General features: G+C 42.2%; 1 protein-coding gene across 1 annotated transcript in view; it reads left to right on the top strand.

The window, feature by feature from the left end:
- The first annotated feature begins 3573 nt into the window (after positions 1 to 3573).
- LOC140719222 (MOB kinase activator 2-like) overlaps positions 3574 to 17298 on the top strand; it is a 67434-nt gene continuing 53709 nt past the window's right edge. Inside the window, exon 1 of the mRNA XM_073033676.1 lies at positions 3574 to 3800. Within this exon, the coding sequence (XP_072889777.1) occupies positions 3784 to 3800 (17 nt within the window). The 5' untranslated portion in view covers positions 3574 to 3783. The remainder of the gene's footprint in view (positions 3801 to 17298) is intronic.

Raw genomic sequence — 17298 nt, forward strand, 5'->3', positions numbered from 1 at the left:
CATCCCAGGAATTAACCTTGTGAATCTACACTGCACTTCCTCTATAGCCAGGATGTCCTTCCTTAACCCTGGAGACCAAAACTGTACACAATACTCCAGGTGTGGTCTCACCAGGGCCCTGTACAAATGCAAAAGAATTTCCTTGCTCTTGTACTCAATTCCCTTTGTAATACAGGCCAACATTCCATTAGCCTTCTTCACTGCCTGCTGCACTTGCTCATTCACCTTCAGTGACTGATGAACAAGGACTCCTAGATCTCTTTGTATTTCTCCTTTACCTAACTCTACACCGTTCAGATAATAATCTGCCTTCCTGTTCTTACTCCCAAAGTGGATAACCTCACACTTATTCACATTAAACGTCATCTGCCAAGTATCTGCCCACTCACTCAGCTTATCCAAGTCACCCTGAATTCTTCTAACATCCTCATCACATGTCACACTGCCACCCAGTTTAGTATCATCAGCAAACTTGCTGATGTTATTCTCAATGCCTTCATCTAAATCGTTGATGTAAATCATAAACAGCTGTGGTCCCAATACCGAGCCCTGTGGCACACCACTAGTCACCACCTGCCATTCCGAGAAACACCCATTCACCGTCACCCTTTGCTTTCTATCTGCCACCAGTTTTCTATCCATGTCAATATCTTCCCCCCAATGCCATGAGCTCTGATTTTACCCACCAATCTCCTATGTGGGACCTTATCAAATGCCTTCTGAAAATCAAGGTACACTACATCCACTGGATCTCCCCCATCTAACTTCCTGGTTACATCCTCGAAAAACTCCAATAGATTAGTCAAGCATGATTTGCCCTTGGTAAATCCATGCTGGCTCGGCCCAATCCTATCACTGCTATCTAAATATGCCACTATTTCATCTTTAATAATGGACTCTAGCATCTTCCCCACTACTGATGTTAGGCTGACAGGACGATAGTTCTCTGTTTTCTCCCTCCCTCCTTTCTTAAAAAGTGGGATAACATTAGCCATTCTCCAATCCTCAGGAACTGATCCTGAATCTAAGGAACATTGGAAAATGATTACCAATGCTATCGCAATTTCCAGAGCCACCTCCTTTAGTACCCTAGGATGCAGACCATCTGGATCTGGGGATTTGTCAGCCTTCAGTCCCATCAGTCTACTCATCACCGTTTCCTTCCTAATGTCAATCTGTTTCATTTCCTCTGTTACCCTATGTCCTTGGCCCATCCATACATCTGGGAGATTGCTTGTGTCTTCCCTAGTGAAGACAGATCTAAAGTACTTATTAAATTCTTCTGCCATTTCTCTGTTTCCCATAACAATTTCACCCAATTCATTCTTCAAGGGCCCAACATTGTTCTTAACTATCTTCTTTCTCTTCACATACCTAAAAAAGCTTTTGCTATCCTCCTTTATATTCCTGGCTAGCTTGCATTCGTACCTCATTTTTTCTCCCCATATTGCCTTTTTAGTTAAGTTCTGTTGTTACTTAAAAATTTCCCAATCATCTGTCCTCCCACACACCTTAGCTCTGTCATACTTCCTTTTTTTTAATGCTATGCAATCTCTGACTTCCTTTGTCAACCACTGTGGCCCCTTTCCCCCCTTTGAATCCTTCCTTCTCTGGGGGATGAACTGATTTTGCACCTTGTGTATTATTCCCAAGAATACCTGCCATTGCTGTTCCACTGTCTTTTCTGCTAGGATATCCATCCAGTTAACTTTGGCCAGCTCCTCCCTCATGGCTCCATAGTCTCTCTCCTTTGTTCAACTGAACACTGACACCTCCGATCTGCCCTTATCCTTCTCAAATTGCAGATAAAAACTTATCATATTATGGTCACTACCTCCTAATGGCTCCTTTACTTCAAGATCGCTTATCAAATCCTGTTCATTACACAACACTAAATCCAGAATAGTCTTGTCCCTGGTCGGCTCTCGTACAAGCTGTTCCAAGAATGCATCCAGTAGGCACTCTACAAACTCCCTATCCTGTGGTCCAGCACCAACCTGATTCTCCCAGTTCACCTGCATGTTGAAATCCCCCATATCTACTGCGGCATTACCTTTGCCAATGTTAACTCCCTATTCAACTTGCATCCAATATCCATGCTACTGTTTGGTGGCCTGTAGACAACACTCATTAGGGTATTTTTGCCCTTACTGTTCCTGTTTAAATCGCTGCCTATTGTGCTTAACCGAGCTCCCCGAACTCCCATCGGGCTATACGCCCCTTGAATTTTGTTGTCCTTCCTAAATTTACTTATTATTTCTGCACATTTAACTCCATGTTCCGTCAGACCATCCCTCTGTACATGTGTCCTCCTTATCACTTGTTCTGCCTCACCTTTCTCTACTACACACTTAATATTTCGGAACCGTGTAGTCCCCACCTGTCCTTTATTCTTCCTCTCGCTATCCTCTCTCGCATTCTGGATCCCTGCCCCCTGCAAATTTAGTTTAACCCCCCCCCCCGAAGCACTAGCAAACTTCCCTGCAAGAATGCTAGTACCGCTCCAGTTCAGGTGTAAACCGTCCCTTCGGAACAGATCCCACCTTCCCTGGAACAAAGCCCAATTATCTAAAAACCTGAAGCCCTCCCTCCTGCACCATCCTCTCAGCCACGTATTAATCTGTATAATCTTTCTGTTCCTTGCCTCACTCGCACGTGGCACAGGTAGCAATCCTGAGATTGTTACTCTGGAGGTCCTGCTCTTCAGCTTCGCACCTAACTCCCTATGCAGGACCCCCTCACTCATCCTACCCACGTCGTTGGTCCCTACATGGACCACAACATCTGGGTTCTTGCCCTCCCTCTTGAGAATAACCTGCACCCGATCTGAGATGTCTCGGACCCCGGCACCAGGGAGGCAACATACCATCCGAGACTCCCGATCTTCCCCACAAAATCTCCTATCCACCCCCCGACTATAGAATCCCCTATCACTACCGCTCTCTTCTCTTCCCTCCTCCCCTTCCTAGTCGAGGGTCCAACCTCAGTGCCAGAGATAGGGCCACTGCAACTTGTTCATGGAATAGTCCATGACTACATAAACATTGCCTTGTTATTAATTTTTTGCACTCTATTTATTTGATAATTTAAAGTACTTTATGTCGTTATACTCTACTTCTAAGCAAAACAACAAATCTCATGCCATATAAGACAGTGACAATAACGTGTGATTCTGATTCTTAAAAGTAAAGAATCTCATCCCACACACAAGAGATGCTGCAGATGCTGGAAATCCCGAGGAGCAACCACAAAACGCTCGAGGAACTCAGCAGGTTAGACAGAATCTATGGAGAAGACGACGTTTTAGACTGAGATCCTTCAACAGGGCTCATTCCAAAAGAGAGCATCTCCGACACTGCTGCTTACGTCTCAAGATTTCTAGCATCTACAGAATACATGGTGTTTACGCCTGGTTTTATTCTACAATGCCTCGAGCAGGATTTGAACTCACGACTTTCAGGGGCCGGTGCCCACTCGGAGAAGGCGGCTGCTCGTGATGTCATGACGCACCGAACGCAAGGCGCGTTCTGGTGGCTATAAATAACGCGCCCAGTGACGTCACACGGTAGTGTTTACTTCCGGTGAGCGAGGAAAACTCCGTTTGAATGACAGATCTGGGGCTCCGACGGGATTCTCCTTCAGTGCTGCCGCACGAAGAGTCACAACTCTGGCGCTTCTGCAACCTACCTGCAGAAAGAGCTGCATTAAATTAACGTCTTCTATCTGAAAAAGACGTTTATTTCTGCATAAATTACGTTGGAGGCCGCGAAGAGTGCAGAGCTTATGGATTGGTTAATGGGGTAAGCCTGGGTAGTCTCGCCAAATACAGTTGTATTCTTCAGTTTTTTGTGAGGAAAAACTGTTTTGCTCGCAGTCCTGTATAACGGGATTTTTGCCTGACGGTTACGCATGCTCAGTGGGCGCGGGGCATTAAGGGAGCTGTAGTTTTTGTTGTCCTCAGTGGCTGAGAGTTGGCGCCTATATGGACTGCAAGTACCGGAGTGCACTGCGCCGGCCATAGGCGGCGACCTTATCCCCGTGCATGCGTGCTGGCAGCCTGCACATGGGCAAGGGGCTGGGGTTCCCGTGGGCAGATGGTCGTTGCCAAATGGTCACCAACTCTCCCAGCTCCTGGTGGAGAGCAGTGCTCCAACCCACCTAAGGAATTGGGATGGACGGCAACCAAACTGCTAGGACAATGTGAACCAGGGCATCCTGGTTACACCAAATGCCATCCAGTAGGATTGTGACTTTGGTGGGCACGGCTCAGGTTTCATATGCCCAGTGTGAAGGTCTTGGAAGGTATGCTTGCGTTTTCCCTACCTTCACAGCTGGCTGCTTTTTTTGTTTCCCCTTGCCCATCCCAATATGCCCAGTAGCAGTCTGCATCCTCATTAAAGGCACCTTCACCCTGTTGACTGAGTCTGTTGTCTGGCTGTTAGAATCATTACAAATCATTAGATTATTTCAACACCTAAATATATTGAGGTGGTACAAGGGTAGAATATGTGTTACAGTTACAAAGAGAACAGTGAAGGTTCAAAGTAAATTCATTATCAAAGAACATTTATGTTACCATATTACTTTGGATTCATTATCTTCCAGACATTTACAGGAAAAAGAAATACAATAGAATTTTTAAAAAATATACACAAAGCTTGATAACTGCCAATGTTTAAAGTGCAGAAAAATGGAAATAGAAAATGGTGCAAATAGAAATAAAAATGAAAATGTATAGAATCCTTGAAAATGAGTCTGTAGATCGTAGAATCAGTTCAGAATTGAGATGAAATTAATTATCAAGCAATTTCATACAAATGATGTAATTCAAAGGGGTTAAAATAAACATTAAAATAAAAGACAAAAAGATATACACACAAAATGTTGGAGGAACTCAGCAGGTCAGGCAGCAGCTATGGAAATGAACAAACATGAACGAGACCCCCTTCAGGACTTGAAAGGAAGGTGGAAGATGCCAAAATAAAAAAGTGTGGGGAGGGGAAGAAGGTTAGCTAGAAGGCGATAGGTGAAGCCAGGTGGGTGCAAAAGATAAAAGGCTGGAGAGGAAGAAATCTGATGAGGGAGGAGAATGGACTCTAGAAGAAAGGGAAAGTGGAGGGGCACCAGGAGGAGGTGGTCAGCAGGTGAGAAAAGGAGAGGCCAGAGTGGGGAATTGAAGAAGAGGAGAGGAGAAGGGAATTTCTTTTTTTATTGGAGAAATTTCATGCCGTCCGGTTGAAGGCTACCCAGATGGAATATAAGGTGTTGCTCCTCCACCCTGAGGGTGGCCTCACAAGAGGAGGCCATGGACTGCCATGTCGGAAAGGGAATGGGAATCGGAACTAAAACGTTTGGCCACAAGCAAGTTCCACTTTTGGTGAATGGAGTGGAGGTCCTTGGCAAAGCAGTCCCCCAGTTTACATCGGGTTTCACCAATGTAGAGGAGCACTGGACATGGTAGACAATCCCAGGTGGAGTGTTGCCACACCTGGAAGGACTGTTTGGGGCTCTGAATGGAGGTAAAGGAGGAGATGAATGGACAGATGTAACACTTCAGCTGTTTGCAGGGGTAAGTGTCAGTAGGGAGATTAGTGAGGACCAATGAAAGGACAAGGGAATCACAGAGGGAGCACAATAAGATCTTGGTTAAAAGCAAGTTTAAATAAATAGGTTTTGAGCTGGCATTAAAAAGTGTCGACTGAGTCTGCATTCCTTGTATGGTGGTGTTAGGTATAGAATTCTCCAGCTTAGGAGCCTTGTTTAAAAAAGCTGACATGCCAATTATCTTTTGAGGGAGATTGTTTAAAGTTAAGAGACCAGTAGAAGACCTGAGAGCTCAAGCAGGATTAAAACACAAAACTGATTCTGTGACGTAGTCTGGTCCCAGACCATTAAGAGCTTTAAAAATATGTAAGAGAACCTTAAAATCATTTCTGAAAGATAGAGGAAGCCAATGCAGAGTAGCTAGTACAGGAGTGATATGTTCCTTCATCCTGGTTTTGGTTAAAATTCTAGCAGTGGTGTTCTGAATGAGTTGAAATATGTCAATAGATTTCTTTGGAAGGCCAGTAGAAAGTCCAATACAGTAATCTAGTCTATTCGATATAAAGGCGTGAATTAGTTTTTTAGCAATATTACAATACAGAAACAAACATGTCTTTTCAATATTTCTTAAGTGATATAATGCTGCTCTAGTCACTTTCTTTATTTGGGATGTAAAATTCAACTCTGAATCAAGGAATACACACAGGCTAGTTACTTCTGATTTTACAAGGGGAGCTAAGTTTATCTCTTTTGGCTTCAGAGGATTTGTCCTGGGTCCAGCACGCAAGTGCAGTTACAAAGAGAGTACACCAGCATCTCTGCTTCCCTAGAAGTTGCGAAGATTTGGCATGTCATCTAAAACTTTGACAAACTTCTACAGATGTGTGGTGGAGGGTATATTGACTGACTGCATCACAGTCTGGTATGGAAACACCAATGTCCTTGAATGTGAAAACCCTACAAGAAGTAGTGGATATGGCCCTGTCCAACACGGGTAATTCCTTGCCACCATTAAGCACATCTACGTGGAATAGTGTCGCAAGAAAGCAGCATCTATCATCAGGGTCCCCCACCATCCAGCTCACGCACTCTTTTTGCTGCTGCCATCAGGAAGGAGGTACAGGAGCCTCAAGACTCACACCACCAGGTTCAGAAATGGTTATTACCTCTCAACCATCAGGATCTTGAACCAAAGGGGATAACTTCACTCGCCCCATCACTGAACTGCTACAACCTATGGACTCACTTTCTAGGACTTTTTTAATTTAAATTTTTTTTAACTTTCATTTGTATTTGCACAGTTTGTCTTTTGCACATTGGTTGTTTGCCCATCCTGTTGGGGGTGATCTTTCATTGTTTCTATTACGTTTCTTGTATTTTTTTGTGAATGCTCGCAAGAATATGAATCTTCAAAGTAAATTTATTATCAAAGTACATATATGTCCCCATATGCATGCCTGAGATTCATTTTCTTGTGGGTGTTCACAGTGAATACAAGAAACAAAATAGAGTCAATGAAAGACTGTACCCAACAAGGTGGACAAACAGCCAGTGCGCAAAAAGAACAATACGCTATGCCAATATAAAAGAAAGAGAAGAAACGGTAATGATAAATAATGAAGCAATGAATATCCAGAACATGAGATGAAGAGTCCTTGAGAGTGATGGTTCAGGGGCAATTGGTGAGGTTTCTGTGCCTTTTTCCTAATGGCACCAACAAGAAGTGAGCAGGGTTGTGTACATATTACTTTGATAGAAAGTTTACTTTGAACTTTAAACTTATTCCAGACTGAGAAGGGCAGACCTTATATGAATAGGTTATTGGGTAACCTATATGAATAGGTAATAGGGCATGGAAGAATAGGTTGCAGGGAAGTTGGGTGGGGAGTGGTTGCTCTAAGTACTTTGTGCATGGATTGGCTTCTAATGTCCTGAGAAAATATGAAAAGAATAAGCCAGTTAGCTCTCAAACTATATTTGTTGTGTTATTCTTTTAAGGTAAGGTTACTTTTCTATCTTGCTTTCCTGTATGAATCCCATATCCTTTATTGTTTTTAATGATTTAAAATATGTCAGACTTCCTGGGTAGACAATTGCAAGGATTCACTATACTCTGGGAAAAGTTACTGCTCATATCTGTCCTGATTAGGACCAGTCCTTATTTAGAGAATGTGATCCTGGGTCCTGGGTATTCTGGCCAAGGAAAGTGCCAACTCCAACTCCAAATCTGCACTTTTGTTTGTTTCACTGATGTCACACAATATAATTTTTATTATCTGTTAATAATCTTTGTGAATATCCCAAACCCTCCATCACAGGAATTCATCTGGCAAAACTGTACTACAGTCCCTCTATAACAAATATCTCTCCTTTGTTAGGGGAGCAGAAAGCAGACTAGAACACATCATTCCTAGCTGTCTTCTCACTGTGGTTCTTTATAATTGGAGTAAGACTCCTCTTTCAGTAAAGGTCCATTTAATGTTTTCCTTCCTAATGGCTTGGCATATTTACATGTTAACTTCTGTGATACACCCAAGTCTTTCTGAACACTAACACTCTCACCATCTAAAAATAAACACCATGTTTCAATATTCTATTTTATTGTGGGTACAGGAAAAAAACTAGAATTGAGCCAAGATGAGTTAATCCATTGTGTTATCGACTGACTAGCAAGCTTTAGGGTTTGTTTGCTGAATCCTGTTTCAATACCTTATGCTGTTATACTTGGTTAATAACATGTTCTTGTGTCCAGATTCTCATTGTACTCATGCTGCTTGCATTGACTAGTTTGAATTTCTCCAGCTTTCGGTAATTTCTCCCCACCTCCAACCACCCTGTTTCTCTCTGTTTTCCATTCCCCATTCTGGCTCCCCTCTTACCCCTTTTCTTCTTTTCACCTGCCTCTGGTGCCCCTCCACTCTCTTCTCCTATCAGGTTCTTTTTCCTTCAGTCCATTACCACCTATCACCTCTCAGGCTCTCACTTCACCCTCCTTCTCCTTCCCCCACCCACCCACCTTCCCCCTCACTTGGTATCACCATCACCTGCCAGGTTGTGCTTCTTCGCTTTCCCCCCTCCCCCAACCACCTCGATCAGGTTTCTTCCCGCTTTCTTTCCTGTCCAGATGAAGTGTCTCAGCCTGAAATGTCGACTCTATTCCTCTCCGTAGATGCTGCCTGACCTGCTGAGTTCCTGCAGCATTTTGTGTGTGTTGCATTCACCAGGACTTGATACATTTCATGCCACAGTTGGAAGTTGCAAACACTAAGATAAATCGTGACTTGAATTGTGGTTACTGCTGCACAATGAATCAAAGGAGAGCATGTATCTCATGAGCAATTTGATAGAAATTTTGGAAAGTGGCAGTCAATATATGCACGTACATTGTATTAATAAGCACTATACTGTACCTTGATAAATAAAGAACGTGATACTGGGCTGAAATCCCTATTTGTCTTTGAATTAGTGCCAGAGGGATCTTCTAACCACCTCTGAGGGTAGTCAACAGCTCAGTGCATTATGCCTCAATCATACATTGGATTGCAAATTTGTGATCATCTGTCTATGGACTGGAGCTCAGACCTTAGTTCAGTATATGGAGGAAAGGCACTTTACTGGATACGTAAGATTCATTCAAAAGCAAAATTCTGCAAACTATTATTGGCTTATTTATTTCTGCATGTACTGAGATGCAGTGAAAAGCTGTCTTGCATACAGTTTACACAGGTCAATTAATTACAGTAGTGCATTGAAGTAAAACAGGAAGTGACACATTTACAGAGAAAGTGCCGTGAAGGTAAACCATAAAGCTCAGGACATAGGGAAGTAAATTATGAGATCAAGAGTCCATCTCATCGAAGTAGGGACCCATTCAGTGGTCTTCTAATAGTGGCATGAGAGTTGTTCTTGAGCCTAGTGGTATGTGCTTTCATCCTTTTGTGTCTTCTGTCTGAAGGGAGAGGGGAGGAGAAGGGAATGTCCAGGTGAGGTCTTTGAGTATGTTGCAAGTTTTACCAAGGCAGCAGGAAGTGTTGACAGAGTGCATGGAGGGGAGGCTGGTTTCCATGATGTGCTGAGCTATATCTCTGCAGCTTCTTGCAGGCACAGGCAAGGCAGTTACCTACCAAGCCGTGATGCATTCAGATAGGATGACTGCATTGATTAAAAATTTGGTTAGGGTCAAAGGGGGCATGCCAAATTTCCGAGGAAGTAGAGGCACCGGTGAGCTTTCTTGCTGGAAAAGTTTAGAGGATCGATCAGCCCTCATGGAGACAGAAGCAGAACACTTCATTTGATATCTATCTAAAGTTTTAACTGTTTTTCTCAGCAAACACTACTTCAGCGGCTGCACATTTTCCAGCATTTTAGTTTTTATTGTATCAGAATCAGGTTTATATCACTGGCATACATCTTGCAATGTGTTGTTTTATGGCAGCAATACATTGCAATACATAATAAACAATCTAAAATTTGCAATAAGATATATATCTTCCCTACAGTGGATTCAGGTTAATTGGGACCAAGTACATTTTAGCCCAATTAAGCAGCTGCCACATTTAGCTGAAGTTTCATGGAAATAGTTAAAAATGTATTTTAAAAAAAGACAAACTACCATTAACTGAGTACCAAATGATGTATTTAAGTGAAATACAGAACAAATTAGAGCACTGCCAAAACTAATATAATACTACAAAACTCCGTATTAGTTCCTAATAATTATTGGAGGAATTAATCCAGTGTACTCTGCCTGTTCTTTTGATTGACTGTAATTGAATAAAATCAGTGCAGATAAGGGACTGTTTTCAAACAATGCTTTCAATAGTTGCATCCTCCAAATCTTCATTTTCATTGTAACATTCAAGATGATTGTCAATATCTTCAAATTCTTCATAACCCTAACTTGAAGTAGTGAAATCATTTCATTTCTAGCATCTCCTAGCCTGAGTGCTTGAAACTACAGTGAACAAAACAGTTCTGAATTGTCTTGATGTTTATTACTCACCAGTTATCAGTGATAAAAATCTCTGCTTTTTGAACATAAACACATGCAAGCTTTTTAAAAACTGTTGACTCTAAGCATGGTGTGTCGAATGGCCACACAATGTGCATGTGACTAATGCTATTTAAAAACTGCTTGGCAACAGTCTTCCATCCCAATTAAGCAGCAAAGTATCCCAAATAAACAAAGGGAATCCCGGCTATTTTCTTGATTAGTTTTTGTTCTTTAAGTGTTGTCCAAAATAAGCAGCTACTCCGATTAACCAGTGGCCCAATTAACTGGAATTCACTGTATATGTAAAATTAAATCAGAGGTTGACCCTACCAACTGTTGGCCTCAAGTTGTTAAATCAACCAGCTTTTGGTATTGTCAATGGCGGTGTCATCTTGTCAAAGTCAGTTTTCCAGCAACTGGTGGAATTATAGAATTGTTTTTGTGCCATGCCCACTCCCACCCATATAATTTTTTTAATATTATGTTTCTACATTTGAACTTTATTTTCCACTCCTGTTGGTAAGAGAAAGATAAAGGCCAATAATTGAACAAGGCTAAGACAAATATGAAGGTAAAGTTAATCAATTTTGCGGTATTATCAAAAGATCAACACAGTTATTGAGTCTGCATATGGAACTGAAATCAGTAAGAGGTAAAGAGTTGTCCCTACACTGATTTTAAAAGTTGCTGTCTCAGGAACATTAGCAGGGAAGTTGGAAGAAAAGGTTGTTTCTGTACCTTTAATACTGGTGGTGGTTGTCTGTCTTATCCGATGACAGGAAACATGGGCGGCCTTTTAAAGTTGAAAAGCTGTTGCACTGGTCAGTTCCACTCTTTCTATCTTGAAAGTCTAAGCCCAGTACTTTGTCACAAACTGAGGTCTTCATTGTTTGCAATGGATGGCCATGACTTCTTCTGTGCCTTGTTGTGCCCTTCGCTCTCTATGGAGCATTGCAGAACTGCCTTCCTAGCCATTGGACCTCACTGTTGATCTTTTCCACCCAGTCTGGTGAAGCTGACTTCATATAGAAGGACTGGCATATCCCTATCTCACAGGGATATGTGGTCCACTGGCTCTGAAGCATTGTACCAGGGTGTGGCTGCTGTCACCTGCAAGCAGTTACTTGGAGACACGGATGAGAACTGAGTGCCTGGTGGGGACCAAAGGTGAGGGAACTGCCCTAGAATGGATATGACAAGCTGCTTCACCAGAGATGCTACTCCTCCCTGGACACCCCATGCACGCTACTTTAAGCATAAAAGATAATGCTTATTTTGGGGAATAGTGCACATTCTTCTTTAACTAAATGTATTCAAATACTGAAGTTACTCTTAAAGTCTAAACAGAGTAACATACCAACCCTTCAGCCCACAATGCTGTGCCGAACATGTACTTACTTTAGAAATTACCTAGGGTTACCCATAGTCCTCTATTTTTCTAAGCTCCATGGACTAATACCAATAGACTACTAAAATCATAATGTGAACTCAGTCTGTTGGATTCACAGAGGTGGGTTCGTGCCACCATCCCATCAGGCAGCTCACTTCAAAATGTTTTTGTTGCTTGGCTGCAGTTGTAAACACCGCTGTTTATTGTGTTATGGGCAAGTCCAAGGAAAGCCAAATCCATCCATTTAACTGGGGGAAATCAACTTGCAGTTGGCTCATATTTCACTGGTCCAGATTAGAATCATTGCAGCAAGGAAGTCAGCAGCTAAAGTAGGTCAGGCCTGAAATGTCACAGATTCAGCAGGCTATATGTTCCGTGGGAGAGCAAGATTAATTTCAGAATGCAGTCAGGGAAACTAAATCTCCTCAGCTTGCCTGAAATAGTGGCTTCAGTATTTGAATACATTTATTAAAGGAGAATGTGCACTATTTCCCAACATAGGTAATGTCTTTTATTGTTTAATACACCATCTTGTTTCTCTGTGTAATGTTATCTTCACTTTGAGCATCATTTAATGCTTAGGAAAATGTGAACTTGCCTCCAGACATCTGAACCTGCTCTGTGCTCTATTTCTGACATTTCAAAAGTTGTTTAGAATCATGAAGGGCTTGCGTGCGTGTCTGCAGCCCCTTGGTGGTTTTGCATATCTCCTAACTCCTGCTTCACGTCTACATAACTGAGCACTTCGCAAGTTTGCAGCTGCAAGAATTTTTAAAAGAAAAGTGCATTGGATGACGTGCACATTGGAGAATGAAAAAGCATTTTGCGTGTCAAATCAGGCCATGGCTGCACATTCCTCATCAGCCTAACCAGAGTAATAATAGGGGTGTTTCAGAGAATTCTAAAATGAAACTGGAATGGATAACAAGAATGGAAATACTAGAGCTGATGTTTACAAGTTTATGAGTATGTCTGTAATGCTATCATGAGCCATGTCTGGAGTTTGGAGGATATCATCTTACTCTAGTTTGCTAACCCTTCATAGCTTTCCTCGGAAGTTCAAATTCAATTGTCTTCCAAATGCAATCAGAATCAGGTTTAATATCTCTGGCATATGCTGTTTTGCAGCAGTACATTGCAATGCATAAAAAATATGAATTACAATAAGAAATATATTTGTGTCCATTCAGAAATTTGATAGCGGAGGAGAAGAAGTTGAGTGTGTGTCTTCATAGAAACATAGAAAATAGGTGCAGGAGTAGACCATTCGGCCCTTCGAGCCTGCACCGCCATTCAGTATGATAATGACTGATCATCCAAGAATGTCTTTCCTCAGATTAGGGGACCAAAACTGCACACAATATTCTAGGTACGGTCTCACCAAGGCCTTGTACAACTGCAGTAGAACCTCCCTGCTCCTGTACTCAAATCCTTTTGCTATGAATGCCAACATACCATTTGCCTTTTTGACCGCCTACTGTACCTGCATGCCCACCTTCAATGACTGGTGTACAATGACACCCAGGTCTTGTTGCATCTCCACTTTTCCTAATCGGCCACCGTTCCGATAATAATCTGTTTTCCTGTTCTTGCAACCAAAGTGGATAACCTCACATTTATCCACATTAAATTGCATCTGCCATGAATTTGCCCACTCACCTAACCTATCCAAGTCACCCTGCATCCTCTTAGCATCCTCCTCACAGCTAACACCGCCACCCAGCTTTGTGTCATCCGCAAACTTGGAGATGCTGCATTTAATTCCCTTGTCTAAATCATTAATATATATTGTAAACAACTGGGGTCCCAGCACTGAGCCTTGCGGTACCCCATTAGTCACTGCCTGCCATTCTGAAAAGGTCCCGTTTACTCCCACTCTTTGCTTCCTGTCTGCCAACCAGTTCTCTATCCACATCAATACCATACCCCCAATTCCGTGTGCTTTAAGTTTGCACAGTAATCTCCTGTGTGGGACCTTGTCAAAAGCCTTTTGAAAATCTAAATATACCACATCCACTGGTTCTCCCCTATCCACTCTACTAGTTACATCTTCAAAAAATTCTATAAGATTCATCAGACATGATTTTGCTTTCACAAATCCATGCTGACTTTGTCCGATGATTTCACCTCTTTCCAAGTGTGCTGTTATCACATCTTTGATAACCGACTCTAGCATTTTCCCCACCACCGATGTCAGGCTAACCGGTCTATAATTCCCCGGTTTCTCGCTCCCTCCTTTTTTAAAAAGTGGGGTTACATTAGCCACCCTCCAATCCTCAGGATCTAATCCAGAATCTAAGGAGTTCTGAAAAATTATCACTAATGCATCCACTATTTCTTGGGCTACTTCCTTAAGCACTCTGGGATGCAGACCATCTGGCCCTGGGGATTTATCTGCCTTTAATCCCTTCAATTTACCTAACACCACTTCCCTACTAACATGTATTTCCCTCAGTTCCTCCATCTCACTAGACCCTCGGTCCCTTACTATTTCTGGAAGATTATTTATGTCCTCCTTAGTGAAGACAGAACCAAAGTAGTTATTTTTTTAAAAATTTTATTTAATTGCGTTTTTAAGTAATTACAAGAGTGGAAAAAAAAGTATATATCCCTTCCCCCCTCCCCCCTGTAGTTATTCAGTTGGTCTGCCATGTCTTTGTTCCCTATGATCAATTCACCTGTTTCTGACTGTAAAGGACCTACATTTGTCTTGACCAATCTTTTTCTTTTCAAGTATCTATAAAAGCTTTTACAGTCAGTTTTTATGTTCCCTGCCAGCTTTCTCTCATAATCTTTTTTCCCTTTCCTAATTAAGCCCTTTGTCCTCCTCTGCTGGTCTCTGAATTTCTCCCAGTCCTCAGGTGTGCCGCTTTTTTTTGCTAATTTATATGTTTCTTCTTTGGACTTGGTACTTTGTCAGCCACGGGTGCACTACCTTCCCTGGTTTATTCTTTTGCTAAACTGGGATGAACAATTGTAATTCATCCATGCGATCTTTAAATGCTTGTCATTGCATATCCACCGTCAAACCTTTAAGTATCATTTGCCAGTCTATCTTAGCTATTTCACGTCTCATACCTTCAAAGTTACCCTTCTTTAAGTTCAGAACCTTTGTTTCTGAATTAACTATGTCACTCTCCATCTTAATGAAGAATTCCACCATATTATGGTCACTCTTACCCAAGGGGCCTCACACGACAAGATTGCTAACTAACCCTTCCTCATTGCTCAATACCCAATCTAGAATGGCCTGCTCTCTAGTTGGTTCCTCGACATGTTGGTTCAGAAAACCATCCCACATACATTCCAAGAAATCCTCTTCCTCAGCACCCTTACCAATTTGGTTCACCCAATCTATATGTAGATTGAAGTCACCCATTAAAACTACTGTTCCTTTATTGCATGCATTTCTAATTTCCTGTTTAATGCCATCCCCAACCTCACTACTACTGTTAGGTGGCCTGTACACAACTCCCACCAGCGTTTTCTGCCCCTTAGTGTTATGCAGCTCTACCCATATCGATTCCACATCCTCCAGGCTAATGTCCTTCCTTTCTGTTGCGTTAATCTCCTCTCTAACCAGCAACGCTACCCCACCTCCTTTTCTTTCCTGTCTATCCCTCCTGAATATTGAATATCCCTGGATGTTGAGCTCCCATCCTTGGTCACCCTGGAGCCATGTCTCTGTGATCCCAACTATATCATATTCATTAATAACTATCTGCACATTCAATTCATCCACCTTGTTACGAATGCTCCTCACATTGACACACAAAGCCTTCAGGCTTGTTTTTACAACACTCTTAGCCCTTATACAATTATGTTGAAAAGTGGCTCTTTTTGCTTTTTGCCCTGGATTTTCCTGCCTGCCACCTTACTACTTTTTGCTTCTACCCTCATTTTACACCCCTCTGTCTCTCTGCACTTGTTTCCATCCCCCTGCCACATTAGTTTAAAGCCTCCTGAACAGCAGTAGCAAAGGCTCCCCCTAGGACATTGGTTCCAGTCCAGCCCAGTTCATGCTCCTGTATGTCCTCCTTGAAGGTAGCAGTGAGAAAAGACTAAGACGTAGGAGCAGAATTAGGTCACTTGCTGTATTGACTCTGCTCTGCCATTCCATCATGGCTGCTTTATTATCCCTCTTAACCCCATTTTCCTGTAACCTTTGGTGCTCTGACTAACCAAGAATCTATCCACCCCCACTTTAAGTATACTCAATGAATTGGCCTGCACAGCTGTCCATGGTAATGAATTCCACAGATTCACCACGGTCTGCTAAAGGGATTCCTTCTCCTCTCTGTTCTAAATTGACTTCCCTCTATTCACTATAGGAAACATCCTCTCCCCATCCCCTCTGTCTAGGTCTTTCAATTTTCGATAGGTTTCTCCCCCCCCCCCCCTATTTTTCTAAACTCCAGCGAGGTGTCACAGAGCCATCAACACACTGCTGATACATAAATCCTTTCATTCTCGGAATCATTCTCATGAACATCCTCTGTACCCTCTACAGTGCCAGCACATCTTTGCTTGGACAACTGTTCACAATACTCAGTGTGGTCTGACCTGTGCCTTAGAAAGCCTCAGCATCACATCTTTGTTTTTATATTCTAGTCCACTCAAAATGAATGTTAATATTGCATTTATCTTCCTTACCACTGACTCAACTTGCAAGGTAACCTTTAGGGAATCCTGCACAAAGATTCCTTAGTCCCTTTCCATCTCTGATTATTGAATGTTTTAGAAAATAATCCACACTTTTGTTTTTTTTTTACTGACCATACACTGCTTCTAGACACTATGTTCCATCTGTCGCTTCTTTGCCTTCCTGCTTCCTCAACACTGTTTGCCCCTCCACCTATCTTTATATCGTCTGCAAACCTGGCCAGCCAACCAGAAAAGGCCCCCTTAATTCTAATTCTAACTCTCTGCCTCCTACTAGTCGGCCAATCTTCTATCCATGCTAGTATCTTTCCTATAATACTGTGAGCTCTTAATCTTGTTAAGCAGCCTCGTGCTGCATCTTGACAAAAGCCTTCTGAAAATCCAAGTGAACAATATCTGTTGATTCTCCTTTGTCTATTCTGTATGTTATTTCCTCAGAGGATTCCAATAGATTTGTCAGGCAAGATTTCCCCGTATAGAAAACCATGCTGACTTTGGCCTATTTTATCATGGGCCTCCAAGTACCCCAAAACCTCATCCTTAACAATCATCCCAACCAGTGCGGTCAGACTAACTGGGCTATAATTTCCTTTCTTCTGCCTCTCTCCCTTCTTGAAGAGTGGAGTGATATTTGCAGATTTCTAGCTCTCTGGAACCATTCCAGGATCTATTGATTCTTGAAAGATCATTACTAATGCCTCCACAATCT

Source organism: Hemitrygon akajei, chromosome 31, assembly GCF_048418815.1.
Source record: "Hemitrygon akajei chromosome 31, sHemAka1.3, whole genome shotgun sequence".
Classification (NCBI taxonomy): Eukaryota; Metazoa; Chordata; class Chondrichthyes; order Myliobatiformes; family Dasyatidae; genus Hemitrygon; species Hemitrygon akajei.